Genomic DNA, 21,770 nt, shown 5'->3' with positions numbered 1-21,770 from the left:
GGCCAAGGCAGGCAAGCAATGGCACAAGATTCAGCGAAATAATGCATCTAATCCGCCTGAGTAATGCTAATGCAAGCCTCTTGATTAGTGTTTAGAAACCAGGCAAACAATTGATTTAAAATAATTGGTAAATTATGATTAAATAAAAACATTTATACAAAAGAGTTTGTCATTGATATGGTTAAATAAATATTTGTAGAAGTAACTTATACTTGGCCCTGTGCCTGGGCGATGAGCTCTCTTGGGCTGGCTGTGGTTTCATTTTAATAAAGACCAGAAGGCATTCCAGGAATACATAATGCTCCCAGCCCATCCGATGTATATCTGGGGCTTTAGCTCTGCTCGCCACTAACCCAGGCCCAGCTTTGCTTTGTATCCCTCAGCAGTGCTTGTCCCTCCCCAAAACACTCTCCTTGTTTGGGGCTGAGCCACCAAAGCTGTGGCTGTGCCCAGGTGGGGATGCAGGTGGGAACATCAGCGTGCTGGGAGCAGAGGTGGGGCTGTGCAGGCTGCTCTGTGGGCAAGCCTGGAGATCTGGAGCTGCTGCAGGGCTCAGAGCAACACAGCTCTTATCAGGCCCTGCTCTGTGGGAGATTTCCAAGGGCTTTACAGAGGGGTTAGCCTCATTATGGCCAGATGGAGATAAGGAGGACGAAGAGAGACGTGACTCGCCCAAAGTCCTGCTGGGGAGGGAACAGAAGCCAGGTCAGCCCTGGCTGGGCCCTGTGGAGCCTCCTTGGCTCTTGGGGTGCTGCAGACTCGTCCCACTCAGCTCCACAGCCTGGCAGTGTCTGCACTGCCCGGCATCCAGCTGCTCCATGGACCAAAGGGATCTGTGCAGCACTGCTCTGCCAGGGAGCTCTGGAAACACTCACAGAGTGAAGGGTGAGGGGGCACAGGTCAGAAAAATGGGTTTTCTGGGGCCTGGGGGTGGCACTGGCACTGCCACGGCTTCTTTCCCTCATTTCCAGGCAGCCACGGAGTCACCAGTGCTTGGAGGAGCCAGGCCAGGCACAAAACCCTTCCTGCCTGCACTGGCCACCCAGAAAGCAGCCAAGGGCTCATCACTGCTACAAAACACACCAGGCTCGGCCTCACGCGCTCCTCATTGCCCTCAGCACTGGTCATGCAGCTGCTCTCACCAGTCCAGCTGGCTGGGGAGTCCTGCTCCAAGGGACATCACCCCTGCCCCAGCCTCACCCTCCTTGTGCTCTGGCAGAGGCTCCTGAGCCTGGGGATGGGGCACATTTGGCTGGCAGTAAAGGCAGGAGAGCCACTGGACAGCACTCAGAGGCATCCAGCAGCACAGCCTGGGGGTGGGAAGGCGTACTTGGACCTTTGCTGGGGTGAGCAGCAGGGCTGGCTACAAGAGGAAGGACACAGGCAGCTCTAGGTTTGGTTTGCACCGTGCACGAGGCTCTGGTGAGGTGGAGGGAGGAAGATCCTGCTTTGCTGGGCTGCAGCATTTGAGGCTTGCCCCAGGCACCCCTGGAAGGGGAGCTCAGCACCTGGGAGCATCCTGCTGGTGGTCCAAGACATCAGAACAGCCGTGGGTGTGAGAAGTCCCTTGAAGGGAGTAAGTCACCAGCTCTGTTGGGAAACCATCATCTCCAGTGGATTAAAATAGAAATTTGCCTGCCCCAGCTGTGAGACACAGAAATTCACAGTCCCACTCACTGTACACCCCCCTCAGTTGAGCCCACAGGGAATTCACAGAGTCTTTACCCTGTTCTCCTCCCCACAGGGACAGGGACCAGACTGCACTGCCTGTGAGCCCACACCAGGGCCACGCTCAGGGCACGCAGTGCTGCTGTGCTGGACCTCCCAGCGAGGCCAGAGCCCTGACCTTGCTGTCCCACCAGAGTCATGAGTCAGGAGGCAGCTACTGGGATCTCCCACCCCACATGCCATGCCTCTGGACAGCACGGGCTGTGTCTGGCCCTTCCCTCTGCTCTGCATGGGACAGAGGAGGTCCCTGAGTGCCTTGAGCTCCTGCCAGCACAGCCCACTTGACCTGAGCACTGTGCTGCAGCCCCACGGAGAGCATCACCCCTCCCTCTGACCTCCCTCAAACCAGCCTCAGAGCCTGAGCCTTTAACTCTTCCTTCACCTGCTCTGATCCCCTCTGCCCTCTGTCCTGAGGCTCCTGGAGCTGATGGAGCGGCTGCGGCCACGGCAGCTGAAGGAGTGGCAGGAGGGACAATCTGCCCAGAGCCAGGCAGTCAGGGACAAATGCCAGTGCAGGCAGGGTCCCTGCAGCCTGGAGCACACGGGGAGGAGCAGGCAGGGCCGTGGGACACAGGACATGGGACATGGGACATGGGATGTGGGCAGCCTCCAGCGCTGTGCCCGGCTGCGGCAGCTCTGCACACTCACTGCACATCCCTGCTCAGTAAACACAACAGCCAGAGTTTCACAATCAAATATTTATGCTAGTAAAAAACATTTTACATAATCTTTAAACAGCTATGTCATCTCCCTATATTCATTCTCTGATCTTTCTGTTTTCAGTCGGGATTGGAGAATTTAGTGTATTTACAAAGAAATAAATATTATGGTGAAAACATCAGGCAGCTTAATAGTAGCTTTAGCAAAGTGCAGAAGTATTTTTGTGTTCATGTTGTCAATTGCATAATATCTTCTGGACCTTCATAACTTGAGGAACCTTGCTTGGATGCTTGCAGCACTGTGATAAATAGTTCACAGCTCCAATTCAAGCAAGGCTGGCTGCTGTCAGAACGGGAAGGGCTCATGACATCTCTGCCATAAACTCCAGCCCTGAAGCTCTGTGGGGAGATAGGGAGGGGACAGACCACTTAAAAGCCTGGCAGACAGTGGCAAATTCAGGATATTTCAGGATATTTCAGGGTATTTCAGGATATTCAGCATTCAGTGGATTGCTGCTGTGATGGTGCTTAGCAGGTGGGACTGGACCATCCCTGCTCCCAGCTCCCTGACCATGCTCTGGGCATGTCCTGGGCTAGGACACAGCCAGGATCTTTCTGAGCTAGTCCCTAGAGGCCAGCTCTGCTTTTCTGAGACACTGCTGCCTCACCAGCTCCAGCTCAGAAAGCCTCTGTTTGTCCCAGGTCATGGAGAGGAATATCCTGACTGTTTGCCATGTGAAAGCCCCAGCTCTTTTCTGCGCAATTCACCCCCAGGTGAGACCCCCCCAGGTCTCAGGCATGCAAAAAGAAGATAATTTCTCTCCAGGTTCCTGAAGGCCATGAGGAGCTGGAGCTTTGCTGGTGCAGTCTCAGAGCAGGGGGTTCATATCTGCCCTGAACTCAGACCCACTAATGGCCAGTTCAGTGAAAATTCTTTCTCAGGGAAAGATTTCTTCTTCCATTACCACAATGATGACATCCTGGCTGCAGGCCTCTTCAGAGGATTGAGTTCCTTGTGAGCCTTGGCTACTGGTTTCCCTGTGCCCTTGGCTACTGCTCCATACTCTGTACTGGGTATGAATGGAGGAATGCACTCCTCCTCAGCAACATATTTGTAAAATCAACTCTTTTTCCAGCCTTCCCACCCCTTCGGGGTTCAGAGTTATGCCAGCCTGGGGACATTCAGCACGGAGATGTGTGCCAGTACAGCTGCCCATCCCCAGGGGACCTTGGACACCAACAGTTGCACAAGCACACAGCAAATTATCACTGCTCTGCACAGGGGATGGGGGAGTCAGGGCTGGGGGTTCAGACCATCAGATCTGTCTTTCCAAAACATGCTGGGAAGATTCAAGAAATAAGGCCATGGCAGGAGGGGTCTTTTCCCAGTGGAGCTGCCAGGTGCTAGAGAAAAGAAATCAAAGACAAAGCAGACTCATTCCCACAGGAGAGGACAATCTGAGCAGACATGGCTGGCAGAACACCAGCTTTGGGGAAACTCCCCTTCTTTGGCACTGACATGTCACACACTGACCCCTCCAAGTCCCCACAGGGCTTTCACTGGAACTTCAGCTCAATTTGTTCTTTTTCCCATAGTGGCAAATCTACACACAAACAAATAATCTGCTTTAAAATAAATCAGTCCCATAAACAATAGGGTGTGTTGGAAGATTAGAAGGGATGGCTTCCTGGGATCTGGTGAGCAGCTCAGAGCTGATATCCTTATGACTCTGGGGTGTGACTTCTCAGTTCAAAGGAATTCCCTGCCCTGACTAATTTATTCTGGCATTTAAGGCTCACTTCCACTCAGTGCAGTCAAGATGACCTCGTTTTCAATGGAACAGGGAATGGGAAGCAGCTGAGGTCTCTGCAGGGACCTGTGTGCCTGTGTCACCTTCCAGAGAAAGGTGGTGGTGCAGCTGGTGCTGAGCCCTTTTCAGAGCTGAACAGTAGTGCAGACACAGCCAAGACACCAGGGCTGGGCAATGTCAGCTCTGGAAACTCATGAGTGTGTGGGAGGATAAATATTTCTGGGCTACCTAAAGCAGGCAGCAGCCAGGCAAATGGCTCAGTGTCTGTGGTGACACCTCAGTCCTGTCCTGGCCTCTGAGGTTTATGAGAGACAGCTTTCCTGCTTCCTGAGGACACCAAGAGAGTGGCAGGGCTGATTCTCACATAAGGACCACCACGGGGAAACACAGGCTCAGGACTGTGAGTTCAGCAGCTGAGCAATTCTCTGAGATGAGTCAACAAATTAGAGCTGGTTAGAGGTTGTGTCACCTCCTAAGAAAGATGTATCTGCATACCCCACTGGCATCCCAAGGAAAGGAAAAGGAAAATAAGGAAAAGGAAAAGGAAAAGGAAAAGGGAGCAGGGATACCTGAGTGGAGCTTTGGCCAGCAAGGAGCAGTAAATCAAACAGGAGTTTGCAAAGCAAAAAGGCACAAATCCCTGCAGTTTGAGACAAAGGCTGTCAGTGAGCCCTGCCTTGTCCTTGAGCTGTTCATGGCATGGTTCTGCTGAGAGCTGGAGTTTGTTTGTTGTTGTGATTGTGATGTTAACTTCATTAGAATTACATTTCAAGTACAGTGGATTAAACATTGGGAAAAATTAGTAAGGAACATGACTCTGGCCACCTTGCTAGACAATACAGTAGAACTCTGTTTACCAGCTCAGCTCAATGCTTGGAGAGCAATTTATTTAAATAATTTCTCCCTTGCCAGTGATTAAGGAAAATCCGTTCCATCAGCTGTAGCTTGAGCAGGAAATCACATCCAGCCCATGGAAAGCAGGGAGCTCAGCTCAGGACAGCCTCATAACCTCAGCTGCCAGGTAACAAGCAGTAGGCCAAGAGGAAATGGTCTGGAATTGTGCCAGGATTTAGGAAAAATTTCTTCCATGGAAGGGTGTTCAGGCATTGGAACAGGCCATCCAGTAGTGGTGGAATGACCATCCCTGGAAATGTTCAATAAATGTGTGGGTTAGCTGCTGAGAGACATGGGCAGTGCTGGGTTGGCAGCTGGACTTGGTGATCTTAGAGGGCTTTTCCAACCTAAATGATTCTGTGCTTCTATCCCATGGACTACATGAGGGTGAGACACCCCAGGATTTCTGCTGTGTTGGGATTCTGATGAATCAGAGCCTCTGGGGAGGGGCTTTTCCAACCTAAATGATTCTGTGCTTCTATCCCATGGACTACATGAGGGTGAGACACCCCAGGATTTCTCTGCTGTGTTGGGACTCTGATGAATCAGAGCCTCTGGGGAAATGAGTGTAGAAGCCCTGAAATTCCTATCCCCAACCCAAACTGTTCAGAGTACTTCCCAGAAACCATGGGATTAAAATAAATTAAAACTAAATAAAAGAAACAACAACCAAAAAAACAATCCCAACAAAACTTCAAACCTGAAGTATTTTTATGACCTAGAGGGAATTTAGGCAGCTTCCTAGGTGAGACCCACAGGTCAGGGAAGCTGAGATCTGTCCTTGACTTAGCTTGTGCTACTTGCATTACACAGTAAAAGGTGCCAGCAGATCACCCACCCAAGTGAACCAGATGTGGGCTCGGGGAAGGGGAGCCTCAAAGTGTCTGTGTCTCTTTATTTTGCGTGTTTGCAGTCAGCTCCTCTCCTCTGAGAGCGTGTTTGCCAGGTGGGGAGGGATCCTCCACCACAACATCATCCTCAGCCTCCTTGGGACCGCTGGCACAGGGAACCTGGAGCCAAGGCTCAGCCCTGCCTTGCATGTCCCTGTGTCCATGTGCCACAGCTCTGCCCTGCCTCACAGATCCTGCATCCCTGTGCCCAGGCTCAGCTTTGTCTGACAAATCCCGTGTCCCTGTGCCCAGGCTCAGCCCTGTCTCACAAATCCTGTATCCCTGTGCCACGGCTCAGCCCTGCCTCACAAATCCCGTGTCCCTGTGCCCAGGCTCAGCCCTGCCTCACAAATACTGTCTCTGTGTGCTCTGTGTGCCCATGTCCCGTGTCCCTGTGCCAAGGCTCAGCCCTGCCTCACAAATCCCGTGTCCCTGTGCCCAGGCTCAGCCCTTTCTCACAAATCCCGTGTCCCTGTGCCCAGGCTCAGCCCTTTCTCACAAATGCCATGTCTGTGTGCCCAGGCTCAGCCCAGTCTCACAAATCCCGTATCCCTGTGCCACAGCTCAGCCCTGCCTCGCAAATCCTGTATCCCTATGCCCAGGCTCAGCCCTGCCTCGCCTATCCCGTGTCCCTGTGCCCAGGCTCAGCCCTGTCTCACAAATCCCGTATCCCTGTGCCACAGCTCAGCCCTGCCTCGCCTATCCCCTGTCCCTCTGCCCAGGCTCAGCCCTTTCTCACAAATCCCATGCCTGTGTGCCCAGGCTCAGCCCTGTCTCACAAATCCTGTATCCCTGTGCCCAGGCTCAGCCCTGCCTCACAAATCCCGTGTCCCTGTGCCCAGGCTCAGCCCTGCCTTACCTATCTCGTATCCCTATGCCCAGGCTCAGCCCTGCCTCGCCTATCCCGTATCCCTGTGCCACAGCACGGAGGGCACCACCCGGGTGCCTGCAGCACATGGGAGCATCTCAGGTGGGTAATCCCTCGGGAAAGGAGCTCCCAGAGCAGCACGGCTCTGGGCACACCTGTGCGGCAGCAGGGACACCCAGGTGACACCTGAGCAGCCCCGTGCCCACCCCTGACCCGAGCGGACAGTCCTGTGCGCCCTGGCCGGGAGCGCATCCAAGGCAGCGCTCAGGTGGGACGACCTTCCCAAAGCCATCCTCTGGCCCCAGCCCCTCCCTCACCTTTGGGAACTGAGCCCCCCAGCCCCAGAGAGGTGCGGGACCCGTGTCCCACCACGCTGCAAAGAGTTAAGCCCTGGCTCTGTTGATATTTCCAGCGGCTCCCAAAGTCGGCGGAGACGGGGAGCGCCCGGATTGGCTGCGTACGGCCGGTAGTAATTAGGATCAGATATCAAACTTCTGTCTTTGCTAAGACCCTTTCCGATAGTCGCTGCTCCCCGCTAGACGATGACATCAGCCAGGACACCCAGCTGCTGGTAGTAAACTCCGGGCGGGAGGAGGCTCCCGCTGGCTCCACGTTAATTAGTTCAACACAGCACAGGGGGAGCAGTCGGTGTCTGTGCAGGGTCACTGCTGGATGGGACCAAATCTTACAAAGCCACTTGCTGCTCCTTGCCAGCCGGCTGTAAAAGCACCCCGAGAGTCCAGGAGAGCTGGATGAATCCTGAGCACCAGGCACGGTTTGGTCGGCTTTTCCCTGTGGAGGAAGTTAATGGTTTAAGTGAGGGGCGTCTGGATCTGGTCCCCGAGTCACCATGACTCTCCTGGGGTCTGAGCACTCCTTGCTGATTCGGAGCAAGTTCAGATCAGGTAGGGAAAACCTTGAGATTTCTCTTAAAACTTCTCTCTCTGTCAAGACGTAGGCACAGACTGTTTTGCATTAAATGTTCGGAAGCAGCGTGTGAGCAAAAGACTCGAGGGGTTGTGGAGCTGTCATGGCTTTGCTCTTACAGAGGCTGTTCCACAATTGGAGAGACTCATCTTCCTTCTTCTCTCTTGCTTCTTTTCCTCCTGGTTTTTCACTGTCTTTGATTTATGTCTGTGGTTGATTTCGGTAAAACTGCAGCTCCCGCTTCTCCTGCCCTGGCCCTGCTGCGAAGGATTTGGGCAGGAAGCCAAAAGGGCATCTGGGATAAACAAGGTGCCTAATGCTGTCTGTATATTCCAGGTGCTCTTGTGGGTCTGGGTGGGATAAGCACGGAGAGGATGGGCCTGACACCCTCTCTGACAGGCAGGCAGCCGAGCCTGTTCCGTTAACTTGTGACTAATTGGAGAAAAATGAATTTGAAGAAATGCGTCATTTTTAGAAGTAAAAATAACAAATGGAACATGAAAAGTATTTAAAGTGACATCATCAGAGAAATAAAACCAGAGGCGCACAATTGATTGCCGCTCGCGGAGGGCTCGCAGTAAAACATGCCTCCAGCTCGTGAGGCAGGGGAAGCACCAGGCAGGGGCTTCTCCAGGGACAGTCACTGAGTGAAGGTGAGTGAAGGTGAACTATGGGACAGTCGCTTCTAGAGCAGCCCCTCTGCTGGATGTTCATGCCTTTAGTCACTGGCTGCATCTATAGTAAGTATGCTCTCCTTGGGACCGGGTGTCTTGCCTTGTTGTTTGTACATTTCAACAGTAACGCCAAAAAAAAAAAAATTGTTCTCAAGGTGCTTTCTCTGACCTTCCCGGAGGTGAAGTTCTGCCTGGGAATATTATCTGTGAGGATGTGCAGATAAATCAGCTGCATGTGCTGTACGGGATGCTTTAAATGCAGGCAGGGCAGTCACGTTGGAGCATGCACCCGCTCTGGCATGTCACCCACGCCGTGTGTGTTTTTGCCTCCTTACTCATTGTAGATAATGAAATGGGAGATTTATGGTACTGATGGGAGACATGAGTGCTGTTATCAGGATCTCTTAGATAGCTGGGTGGTCAACTTAAACTTTGTTTTCTCAGCAAATACGAAGTTGGCAATTGGTTGAAAACCCCAGAGTGTGTGTGCAAACACAAGTGTCCTAGTCTGGCTGAATTATACAAAGCCTTGGTCCAGGTCTTTGGTGTGGTTTCCATATCGCTCTGATCTTACATTTCATTAGATTAAGTCATTCCTTAAATTTTGTTGGTATATTATGGTGCACTGCTGTTCATTTGAAAAAAATCTCAGTCTGTAACAATTCCTCCAGCATGTACAAAGCAACACTGCCACCTCCCTGAGGAGCGGAGGACGGGCTGTGCATTGTCCCTGCATTCTTTTCAAATGAACCAGGATTGTTTTTAAGGCTCATTTCTGGTTTATTTGTAAGCTGGCTTTATTATGGAACCAACAGCGGGCTCTCTAAACATATTTTTCAAATGATTCTCCAGGAAAAGTAAACTTTGTGGGTCTTTGCATCCATAAATTCTCGTGCCTTTCAGCATTTCTAGGACAGTTAATTTGTGGGGCATTCTTTGGTTCATGATTTATTCCCACAACTGCTATCCCTTGCTATGGCCTGCTGAAAGGCAGCCTTCCCATTTGACAAGATTTCTCTGCCTGTTGATTTTGTTGGAGCTGGGCTCACCAGCATCCCAAATGAGTGTCTGCACCTCGCTGCCCCCAAGGCTGTGACCGCTGGTATCGTGGGACATGGCCACAGCACAGCCCTGGTTGTCACAGTGTGAGGAGGGAGGAGATCAGGATGCTGAGAAACCCAAACAAGTCAATAAAGCAGCTTTCAGTCTGCGCTGGATTTTTAATAACACGAGGAACAGAGAAGAAAAAGCTAGTATTTAATGGAATATCTTTTATTTGCAAAGCCTCTGTGGCAGTTTCCCGTGGTGTCCCTGCTCTGTGTGCAGGCTTTGTCAGCTGTGAAGCCCCACAGGGATGGCAGGAGGTGCAGAGCTCTGATTTACCATCCTCCACTCGCTTGGAAGAGGGCTCAACGCCTCAAACAGCCCATGGGCTGTGCCCCGCACTGTCTTGCATGGCTCAAGGGCTGTGACAGAGGACAGCAGCAGTTCCAGAGCTGTGTAGCCTGCACAGAGGCAGGAGGGATCAGCCCCAAAAATGCCAAGCCCCAAAGAGCCCCGCTGAGCCGTGCTCCATCGCTTTGGGGACGCTCCTTGGCCAGCAGGTGTGAGGCTCTGTTTGCTCCCCAGGTTTGGGAAGGATTAGCTGTGCTCCATGACTCATGAGGAGTCTGAATCCCTTTTGAAGGATTCCAGGCCAATATTAAAGAAGGCTGAAGTAAATCTTAATAACTAAACTTTTGCTGTCTCTCGCTGGCCTGCGCACGCTGAGCAGCTGAAGGAGTTATGTGTGTTTAGAGGAGCTGGAGATACATCACTTGTTGTTTCCTCCTCCCAGAATCCCTTTGATCTCTGTGTTATGCAGAAAGTGGAGCAAGGAGGTGGCAGCTAGAAGATGGTGGCAGTGGTGTGGCTCCAGGGTCAGCTTCCTGTCCCTCACTTCTATCCGATAGCATCAGCAGCAAGCAGAAGTGTGTTTATGCAGGAAAGGCTGCTGTGGTGGTGGCTGTGGCTTTTCTCAGCATCCCTTGAGTGCCACAGTGTTTTCTGCTGTTCTTGTCTCCCCAGTGGTCCCAGTGAAGGACCAGCACAGCTGTGCCATGAGGAGGGACAGTGGCTATCCCAGTGCCAGGCATTGAACTGCCCCAGAGGAGAGAGAAAATCACCACCACGCTGCAGTCCTGCAGGGTCCTGCTTCCCTTCCTCAAGGAGCTGTGTGCCTCTTTATTTTGTCTATTTGGCCAAAGATAAATATTCTGATCCGAGGTCATCCTGACAAATTTTGCAGGAATTTGCAGGATGATTCTTCAAGTCTGCCATGCTGTCCCATACGATCCAACTATCAATGGGATTGCACTAAATCAACAGGACATGGAAGTGCTGTTCCAGAAACACATTTAACTCTTCCCAGAGATGATCATTTATGGGATCTCTTGCTCTCAGTACAAACCAGTTGTCCTCCAGCAGTGGAGAAGCTTTGGCATCAGACAAAGCAAACAAAGCTGACAAATGCAGATCCAACCTTAGTCCTGACCTTTTTTTTTGTAGCTACATGGAAAGAGCTTACAAGGCCAATATCTGCCTAACTTCAGTGGTAATTCAGATAATTGGTGAGAAGTGAAAGTTTAACATTATAAATAAGGCTCTGCATGGCTTGGCATGGGGTACCAAGACCTAATTGTGTACACATGGGTGTGGGTTTGCAGAGAAGACTTGCCTGGCTCCATGGAGGTAAGAATTCCAGCTTACACATAGGGCCTGAATGAAACTGAGATGGGAGAGGAATTTATTCTGTCTGCCTCCGGTGGCCAGAGCGATTTGGACCAAAATCAGCAGGTCAATAAAGGCAGAAGAGAATAGGTCTTGGTAGGGTGTTTGGCCAGGCGTTTTGGCAGAGCCTTTATTTTGATTTTCCTGGTGTCCAAAGATAAAGCATGCGCCTGTTTCCTCTCAGATCATGAACTCATACAGGTCACAGTCAGTGTGTGTGTGTGTGTGTTCAAATCATGGCCTTGCTGCAGCTGGTGAGACAGTTTTGTGAAGTTTTTGTAAAACACTGACTTGATGTAGATCAGTGTGTGCTTGGTTTCATTTTTCTGGCATCTTATCCCTCAGTGTTTTAATGGGCAGTCAGGTTTCTTTGTCAGTCAACCATGTTGTAGCACAGATCAAAGGAAAAGGATGGCAAAGGATGACCAGGGCTCTCCTGGCTGAGCAGTGCCATTTCCAGCTTCATCTCTGCTCACACAGATCCTACAGAGGTTATGTTAAGGATAGCACGGGCCTGGAGACACGATGTTACAGAGAAATCTCCTTGTGGCTCATGGCTATGGGCAGAGCAGACGGGCTGAGATCCATGGAGGGGCTCAAGACAAAGTCTGGTCAAGGTGGTTTTGCAAAACAGCAGCTCCAGAAAAGTCCTGTGAGACCCTGCTGTGGCAGCACCAAGGGGGCTGGCTGGCTTGTCACCCACTCAGAACCACTCCAGGCTGGAGTTTGATGCCAGTCTGCTGCTGGGCTGGGAAGGAGCCCTTGCTCAGGTCCTGCTTTGAGAGCTGACTCCTGCTCCTGGTGCAGAGGAGCAGGCACAGCCCTGAAGGACCATTGATTGAACCTGCCAGAGTGCCAGCCCTAATCCTGCCCTGCTGGACCTTGGGACACTGAAAGGACCCCATGGGGCAGCTGCTTTTCCCCAGCAGGCTCACACAATAGCTCAGACTTTAAATTGAAAGCCAATTTCACAGCCAGCAGCAGTCCTGCCTTTCAGAGGTGGCTGGATCCAAAACAAAGCCAGGAGTTGGACTTGATGATCCCTTCCAGCTCTGGATATTCTCTGATTCCAGGGCCTCTTTCTGCCAGTCAGTGTGTGAGCAGGGGCAGGTCACCAGGTTCCTCTGGTGCACACCATGGTCACCAGGTTCCTCTGGTACACACCATGGTCACCAGGTTCCTCTGGACACACCATGGTCACCATGTTCCTCTGGTACACCCATGGTCACCAGGTTCCTCTGGACACCCCATGGTCACCATGTGTGTGTGGTACACCCATGGTCACCATGTTCCTCTGGACACACCATGGTCACCAGGTTCCTCTGGACACACCATGGTCACCATGTTCCTCTGGTACACCCATGGTCACCATGTTCCTCTGGACACACCATGGTCACCAGGTTCCTCTGGACACACCATCGTCACCAGGTTCCTCTGGTGCACACCATGGCCATGGACAGGCCTGTGTTTCACCTTGCTCAGCTGCTGCCTGGTGGACAACAAAACTGCTGCTGTTGCCAACAGCAGTTCCCCCTCCCCACTCCCGGTTTGTTGCCACCCCAGCAGAGCTGTCCCCATCCTGTGCACCACTGAGGTGCTCACACTCCCCAAACCCCAGCTCTGAGCCACCAGGGCAGGAAGGAGCTGCTGGTGGCAGAAGTGACAGTGACTTGCTGCTGCTTTTTCAGTGGTCTCCTCCTTGGAGACAGAGCAGCCCCAACACGAGGTCAGGTCAGTCGTGGTTTTGCCTGCCTGTCCTAGTCCTGAACACCATGAGGAGGGCACTTCCCCCACCCCATGAGACACATGCCTCGTGCTGCTCAGGCCCCTGGGCTGCTCAGCCAATTCCCCAAGGACAGGATGGTGCTGGAGTGCTCTGGCAATGCCCCAGTGCAGGGATGCTCTGATGGAGGTGATAAAATCCCATCCCATCCTGATTGCCTGCTGAGACTCAAAGTGTCCTCACAGGCTGAAGGAGATGCCAGGTCTGCCTGTTCCTGGGGTGGAGAGAAGTTCTGAACGTGTCTTTTCTGTGCATCACCAGGCCAGGCAAGGCCCAAGCTGTCCTCTGAGCTTCCCACAGCTCTGAGGTCAGCTCCTGGAGAGGAGGATGACTCAGGACTGCAAATCACAGTGCTCAAAGCTTGGGCCACCAGAGGCAGCTGTGACTGATGCCAGGAGGTCTTGTTTGCACCACTGCCGCAGCCCTACTGCGCAGGGCATTTCTGGAAAGCAGTGTCAGTGAATGGAACTTGGTGCTAGCATCGAAGTGAGCAGTATTTCTAACAGAAAAAGTTCAGGAGCAAATTCACTGGGATCGGTCTGCCGTGTCGCTCATCATCCCAGGAGGGTTTCTCATCGTGGGGTAGCCCAGGAGGGAGCAGGATTGCTGGAAGAAAGGTGTCTCTCAGCTGGTGGTGGCACAGGATGAGCAGTGTGCACAGCTGATCCCTGGCTGGCACTTCTCACCATCCAAACTGCTGCAGGCAGGCAACAAGGATGAGGTGAGGGACCAAAATTGTCTCTTCAGTTCTCCAGCCACCACTTTTCATATGATAAGTGTTCCTCTGAAGTGTTAGAAGAGCAGTTCCCTTGAAAAATAAGAATGTTCAAGAAAATTTGATTCCCATACAGCACTCAGAGCTCAGGCCTCCAGAGATGCAGCAAAGGAAGAGGAAAGGAATGAAGCTGGTGTCAGACACAGCTCTGAGGAAAGAAGCAGCTAAATGGGGTTTGGACGGTGCCAGGGGCTCCTCCAGCCCTGGTTTTAGGCACTTTAAGGGAAAGGTGCAAGCCCTAAGCTGGCATCTGCCAAGCTGCAGCACTGCCTCAGAGGCTGCTTCCCTCTTGTGCAGGGATGTTCAGCATTTTTGTCTGACACTGTCCACTACATTTCTTCACATGGTTTGCAACAGGTATTGGAAGTCCACAGAAATATTTGAGAGTCAAGTCATGCATCCTACTGCATGAGGAGATCCAGACTGAGATGAATATTTGGTGGCTGAAGTAACTCTTTCAACTGTTGAGTGTGTGCTGCTCCTGGAAGTGGCTGGTACTTGCATTGGCTTGTCCTTACATTATTTGACAGCATAAAATTTTCCTGCTTGCCCTGTAGCTTAAGGATGGGCCAGACTTGAGGAGATTTGTAAGCTCAGCATGGCCCATGATGAAGTCCCTGGCCAGGGGAGTGACCTGCTCAGCTCTCAGCTCAGCTCTCGCACCAGAGCACTGCGTGCTGACATTGCAGGGTCACAGCCTTCCTACCCCTCAGCACAGAAACCAAACTGGAGACTTTTCTCCTCCTTTATGGAGGGGCTTGACAGCTGGCCTGCAAGCAAAAGTGAGTTAACAGAAGAATAACAATTGATGATTTTCGAGTGTATCCATAGCAAGGAAGAAGACAAGGCCGTCAGCATGGAAACAGATTAGAAAAGATACATGAACATTTTTGTAAGCTAGGCTACGTGCATAAGTAGATGTGTATTCATGCCTTACTAAAAACTTTTGCCAATTATACTGACGCTAATTGCTTTGCACCAATGAATATAATGTTGTGATGTAGTTAATGACTTAAAATCATGCTTTGTTAAGAGTATATAAGCTGGAGAACACACACAATAAAAACTTTTTTCTTCTTAGACCCTAATCATGTGCGTGTATGTCACGTCCAACCTAACAGTAACACTCCTCACACAAAATTATCATTCCATAGTCGCAGACCCCTCTGTGGCAGTGTCTCACCAGGGCAGGAGGAAGAGGATGGGCTGTGATGTGGAGAATGGACCAGCTGCAGTGGGGGGACACCCCAGCCTGTGCCCTGCTCCCTGGCAGGCAGTGAGATCTGGGATTCTGGAGGATCTGGGTGCCCAAGTGCTGCTCCTGCAGTGGGAGATATGGCAGCGAGACCCACAGGTTTTCATCACTCCTTGCAGCAGGGCAGATGATGAATCCTACACCCACCGCACGGGAAATCATCATCGCCTTCCCAGCTATGCTCCAAGGGGATTTGTACCCTCTCCTTTTTCTCCTCACCAGCCTGGCTGGCAGCTGGCTGCTCCAGGGGGCTGCTGAATTGTTTGTTTGCTAGGAAGGGCTGTGAAACAAGCAGGAGCAGCAGGGAATGTGGGCCCTGAATGCACAGACTGTTGGAATCCCCTTGCCTGTGTGGATGTGGCACAGCACTCGGCCTGGCTGTGTCGGAAGTTGGAGTGAAATGGTGCAAATAATTTGGCACCCGTGGGAGCTGTGAAGGGAAGTGATGGAGGATCCTCACTTGGGATATTTTACAGCCTGCTGGGGCACTGCTTTGTCCTTGGCAGGGTGGTGTGTGTGACTGGAGAAGGCTTTGCTGTCTCTGGTTCCTGTTCATAATTGCTGTTTTGTGTAAATTGCCTCAGCTGAAGGCAGGTTGCTCTAATGCCTGGGACACTGGAGCAGGACTAGGAGAGTAGAGAACCATTCTTGGGTGAGTGGCAAATTGCTTTTGTTCTTGGACAGTTTCTGACCTCCCTTAGCTCACCTATTCCATAAAGATCCATCTCCCTCAGGGAAAGTGCCAAGCTCTGCACAGTACTGTGAGCAGTGACAGAGAAGGTACTGTGCAGAGAAACTGGGGTACAGCTCACCCTGGGTGAGACCCCAGCCAGAAGCTGGTCACCTTTAACCTGCCTGCACGGCCCAGAAGGAAACACAGACATTCCCAGAGCAGGGACTGTCCCATTTGGTTTTGAGGGTCCCTCAGGGGATGACTTCTGCAGATAATTGGGTGCAGTGTAGGTACCTGAGAGTGAGGGTCTAAATCCATGTCCACAGGCAGAACCAGCACCTACTGAGGGTGGTGCCATGGGGCAGAGGAGGGTTACAAACCCCCCTGGCAGCAAGGTTTGCCAGTGACTTCAGCCACCAGCTTCAGCCTGGGTTCAGAAGAGCAGCACACACACAGACTTTACCACATACTGAAGGCTACATTTTTCCCTCACAGCAAGAATCTATCTTTGGTGTCCAAAGAAGTGCTGGAATTTGGCAGGAGATCATTGTCCCATAGGAAGCCTTCACTAAACATTTGCTCTGAATGTGAAACATGGCTTGTACAGAGGACATGGAAAAGTCACAAGCAATGGCATCTCAGGGAGCCCCATGCTTTGGGGACTGCTCTGGGAGGGATTATTTTTCAGCTCCATCCCACATCCCAGGAAAGCTGTGTTGTAGACATGAGCTGTTGGCAGAGCAGGTTGCTCCCAAGGACAAAAATGCTGTTCTTGCCTTTCTTTTCCTTCCAACCCCAGCTCATTCCGGGCAGCTGAGGAGAAGCAGCCTCGGCTGTGCTTGTGGGCAGGGAAGTGTGTGCTTATGTTGTGACTGAGGTGTCTGTCGTCGTGGCAAGCTGTACTGAGCTTCCAGCAGGAAAGCAGGGAACTGAGCTTTGTGTTTTACCTTGTGATACAGGTGTCCTCTCAAAGACAAATTTGCAAAACCAAAGGTGTAGAATATGACCCTAACTCAAGGGCATGGTTCCCAGGGCGATGGGATGAGCTGAATTGTTCACAAGGCTGGTCCAGCAGCAGCAGGGATCAGTGCCAGACCTGTGTGCCACACACAAACCCTGCACATTTGTCCCTGTACAATCCTGCCCCTGTCCCTGACACTCTCTCTCTCTCTCACAGTTTTACAGCTCCGGCTCCAGCAGAGAAGGACCCGTGAGCAGCTGGCAGACCAAGGCATCATGCCACGTGAGTATCTTTTCTGCCTTCTTCATCCTGGTTCAGAGGGCTGTGCTCATCCTGGGCACTGCTGGGGCACTGTGTGGCACCAGCTGCCTGCTCAGACCCCACAGCTCAGAGCTTCCAGGGGCACTGCAGAAATGTGATGGTCCCTGGTGCTGCACGGTGCATTTATCACACAGACTGTAATGGCCCTGCTCAAACTGAAGTCAGGAGAGATGCTTACCATCCAAAATTTCAGCTGCAGAGCTCCCCGTCCCAGAGGTGTAACAGGACAAGCACATCCAGCTCCAGCAGAGGACTCACAAAGCTGTTCACAAGGCAAGCACAGAAAATCTCCTGTCCTGTAAAGGCCAGGAACCTCTGTGACAGGACAAGGAGGAGGATGAGGGGGCTCATTCCAGGAGGCTGGGGAGGAAGGCAGCTCTGGGAACTGCCCAGGCAACCCCTGGAGGACTGGGACATACCCAGATCTGTGCCAGGCAGGGCCCCACAGGGCAGAGCTGTCAGTGCCCACCTGAGGCCATGGGGGCTGCTTGCTGCAGAGTGACAGATGTGCTCCCCTCTGACCCCACCCTCCCCTGCTCACCTGGCATTCCAGCTGAAGGACAAACCCCAGGACAGCGTTCTCATGAAATCATTCTGCACCAGAAAGTCAGTTGCTAGAGCCCAAAGAGCCAGTGAATGAAAACCATCCCCTTCTGCACCTGCAGGTGCATCATGAAAGCTGTAGCAGCACTGGAGAAAGGATGTTGGGAGCTCAGCCCTGCTCAGTGGAATACTCCATCCTGACCTAGCTCAGGCTCCATGTGCAAATCTGGGCTTACCTGGGACCCAGGTAGAGGATTATCCTTTCTGTCTCATCAAGGACCCCTTGGGTTCACTGCTGAGATCACAATTTTCCAGAGGCTGTGTCACTTCTGTCTCTTCTGGTTGCCCTTGCAGACTGTGATGGAGCTCCTGCCTGAGCAGCAGAACGTCACCTCTCTAAGAGCATGGCTCTGGCACTGCTTGCTGCACCCTGTCCCTCCCCTGTCCCTCCTGGAGGACTGTGCTGAACAACAGACTCCTTCTCAGGACATTCTTGTCAGCACCAAGAACCAGGAAAACTTGAGCAGGATGACAAAAATCATGTCAATGATTTTAAGACTGATAAACGCATACTTTCATTTCTTCACCTGCTTCTTTCTTTAAGCATCCAGATTTTATGCTGCCTGCCACGAAAGGGCAGGCCCTTTGATCACAAGACTCCAGGAGCTGAAGCTTTAGACAAAATGCTGTGATATTTGTTAGAATAATGCAAAAGCATGGGGCAGCAGTGCCCCCTGAGAGGTTTGTACACCTGGGGCTGCTCTGCAAGGCTGCACTGTCACACGTGGCACCCGACACCTCCAACCTTACACATTGCAAAGTGTTCAGCCAAATATATTTGATGGCAACTGAAGGGTATTTTCCTCTTACTTACAGCTTCTTTGCACTCCCAACTTCTAGGCTGACATTTTGCAGTCTGGTTTCTGTCCAAGAAGACCATTTTGGGAAACTTGAGCACGGTTCACTCACTGAAAGTAATAGAAGAAAAGGCACTTATGCCATTATAAAAACAAACACGCAGAATTTAACTGCTGAATTTGACATCAAGAGGAAGTGTCAGATGTTAGCATTTAATACATGGGAGCCCCAGCCAGTTTCCCCACGGCTTGGGCATGTGCAGACATTCCTTAGGAAAAACAAGTCTTTATTAACCGTATCTTCCCATGCCATGTTGGTTCTGAGGACCAGCAGGTGAGTCCCCCTGGCTGTGATGGACTGCAAAAATAGCTGTGCTTGAAGGCCCTCCTGCTGTACACAGCCACCACCTCATCCTCACTGAAGCCTTGAAACAGCTGTCCCCAGGTGATCAACACCACACACAGCACCCCTGCCCCGTGCCCCCAGCCCCTCACCCATTTCATGCTGAAATCTCATCCCCTGACAAGTTCTCTGAACTGCTATTGCTAGCAATGTCTTTATTTGTTCTGCAGACTGGCACAAGCTGCAGCACCCCCAATAATGCCTCCAAAAATCTTGGTAAATTACTAAACTCTGCAGCACTTGGTCAGTGCCTGTAGCACACTGCCAACACCAGTACCTCACGTCAGCAGGGCTGGGAAAGTCATCTCTCTTGCTAACTCCATTTTCTCATGTGCACTGTTTCATTTTGCTTCTGATTAAAGCAGCTGTCACCAATGCTGGTGGCTGCTCACTGGAGCGTGGCACAGCAACACCAGCTTGTCTGTCTGTCTGTCTGTCTGTCTGCTTTCCAACTGGCAGGAGTAGGAATGTGCCTTCTGTGGTTTGCTGTCATTCACTGGGTGTTCCAGGGGCTGCCTGGGTGTTGACTATCAAAAGTCAATTCAGAGGGCCCCTAAAGCTTTCCTGTTTCTCCCCAGTCTTCTTTTCATCCTCCCCTAGACTGATGGAGGATAACAAGGCCTGCATGAAAATAATTTCTGTCTTTATTGGATCCCATTCAGAAGATGGAAAGAGAATTTCTGTTGCCAGACAGAGTTGCAGCAGATTATTTCTGTGGGTCAGGACACCTTCCCCTTCCTTGTCCCAATGGGAACAGTTAGTTTTGTCTGCTTACACAGACAGAAAATAATTTTTGTAGGATGTGAGCAGTATTAACCCCTTAACCATGCAAATTCTGCCTCAGTTTCTACTGCACCAGAGTAAAAAGGGAAATGTGCAAGATTCTCCATGACTGCAGTACAGGCTGCTCCATGGGACTGGTGTTCACTGGTCCCAGAGCTACCAGGGATTATTTGCCTATTTTTGGGAGCACCACTGGGCTAATCCTCCTTGAAATCAGAAGATGCTGAGGACATGGAGGTCCCATGTGACACAGCTGCTTCTGAGCAGGGGACAGGACAAATGTCAGTCATGGTCAGTGACAGGAGAGGGACAAAGGGCCACCTGGCAGTGCCTCACTGGAGGCTGCACCAGACCCAAGAGCTGAGGCACGTATTAATTCTCCTGCTGACCTCAAGCCTCAGTCACCTGCAGGTTTTACTTTCAGCCGAGGTCCCTCACAGGTGTTTGCTCCTCCCAGATCTGTCTTCTGGAGCTCTGGTGCCTTCCACCACCTGCAGGGAACATGACAGGGAAAAGATTTCTCTGCTCTCTGACGTGTCCCACAGAGCACTGTGTTTCAAAGCCTGCACCCCTCCCTGCCCACGTGCCTCCTGCTCTCCCCATGCTCTCCATCCCCCTTGCTCTCCTGCCATGGACTGGCTGAGAGCATGGGATTTCCCAGAGCTTTCCTGAGTTATTTTTAGTCATCACAATAAAGAGAACAGCTAGTTTGTGTTGCTATTTTTATGGCACTCATTAAAATGCTGTTGCTGAATATCCTGGTAGCTGCTTGCTTCCGCTCCTGTGCTGACTGCTCCTCTTTCTTTCCTGTTGCAGCACTGAAAAGCCCATCTGCATTCCATGAACAGCGAAAAAGTCTGGAGAGAGCCAAGGTAACTCCTGCAGCCGTCCCAAAGAGGAACACATGGGCTTGCTTTGCATGAGGCACGGGGTTTGGAAGCACCTTCCACCACTGTCCCCTCCTCTGGCACCCTCCACGCTGGCCCAGTGGCCAAGGATGAGGGGCAGGGCACCTCCTCTGCTTCCAGAAATGCTGCCAGGCTCACCAATGCTCTGGAGCACCCTTCTCTGAGCAGGGATGGTTTTAAAAAAGGGCAAATGGGGCATCTGTGCGCTGAGCTGTGGGGTTTTACAGCAGGCTGTGGGCAGGGCAGGGTTCAGCATGGCTTTGTCAGTCCTTGGAGCTGCTGCTTCCCCCCCGGGTCACATCCACAGCCTGCTCCTCCTGTGCTGGCTGCTCTGCACCCCTGGCAGCGAGGTGAGAGCAGGGAACAGGTCAGACAGTGTGCAGGGGGAATGCAGAGGCCACCTGCAGCCAGTCCCCAGGGAGCTCACACTTGTCACCAGGCAGGAGCTGTGGCTTTCGGCTCTGCAGTGCAGCTTGGCCATTAGGACACAACATCCAAGGGGGAAAAGGGGCAGGCTCCCACCCACCCCAGGCTTCCCTAAACACTGCCAAAGGCAGCAGCCAATTCCAGAACACTTTGAAATTCTGTGATCTGATCACTTTTTGGGAAATCACATTGGTTTTCCAATCACCAACAATGCAGCCGTGATCACGCTGGAGGGATGATCCCAGAAAGGGAAGCAATTCATCATGCAGGTTTTGCTTGAACACAAGAATTTGTTCCATTAATCTGCAAAATGTGCTTGCAGTCACATAGGAAAGGGCTTTGCAAGGAAGAATGATTGTGAAATACAGGGAAGTGCTCTTCTGAACTTAAACACACTCCAAATCACTTGCCCCAAGTCTCCCGTGGTAATAAATGGCGAGCCTAAGAAATACAGTATGACTCTGAAAGATTAGTATGCTTAAAAAATTTCAAGCAATCCAAAGTATCCTTGAAGTGTCATATATTTTACAGTTAAAGTATACATTTGTGTCTCTTTGTCTTTCTCTTCAAAAGCTTTCACTGGCTAGTTGCCTGGAGAAAGGGGAAGGATGGTCTAGTCTATCCCAAACCACAGGCATGTTTAGAAAGTGCTAATGAAGACACTGAGCACAGCCCATAATAAACATTATTCCCTTGCAAAGCTGCCCTGCTTACACCTGGGAAGGGGAAGATCAGCAGCTGTTTCCAGACAGTTACTCCAAGACATTTGTTGTTTAGCTGATATTCCCCCAAGCTGATGTTGTGCAAACAGAAAGCAGATAACTGTTCATGTGTTGTGAAAGCTCCTCTGCTTCAGCTGATG

General features: G+C 51.5%; 1 protein-coding gene across 10 annotated transcripts in view; it reads left to right on the top strand.

Moving 5' to 3' along the window:
* The first annotated feature begins 7,336 nt into the window (after positions 1-7,336).
* The window catches only part of MYOCD (myocardin), a 34,648-nt gene continuing 20,214 nt past the window's right edge, over positions 7,337-21,770 (top strand). Inside the window, exons 1-4 of one of the 10 annotated variants that reach the window (XM_041427366.1) lie at positions 7,685-7,755; positions 16,884-16,949; positions 17,654-17,778; positions 20,391-20,446. In XM_041427366.1, coding sequence (XP_041283300.1) covers positions 17,748-17,778; positions 20,391-20,446 — 87 coding nt within the window. In that variant the 5' untranslated portion in view covers positions 7,685-7,755; positions 16,884-16,949; positions 17,654-17,747. The other 9 variants (XM_041427371.1, XM_041427365.1, XM_041427364.1 and 6 more) reach the window with 9 other exon arrangements.

Source organism: Onychostruthus taczanowskii, unplaced genomic scaffold (genome assembly GCF_017590055.1).
Source record: "Onychostruthus taczanowskii isolate IOZ18803 unplaced genomic scaffold, ASM1759005v1 scaffold99, whole genome shotgun sequence".
Taxonomy (NCBI): Eukaryota; Metazoa; Chordata; class Aves; order Passeriformes; family Passeridae; genus Onychostruthus; species Onychostruthus taczanowskii.
The sequence above is the reverse complement of the archived record's forward strand: the minus strand, read 5'-3'. Positions and strand labels throughout refer to the sequence as shown.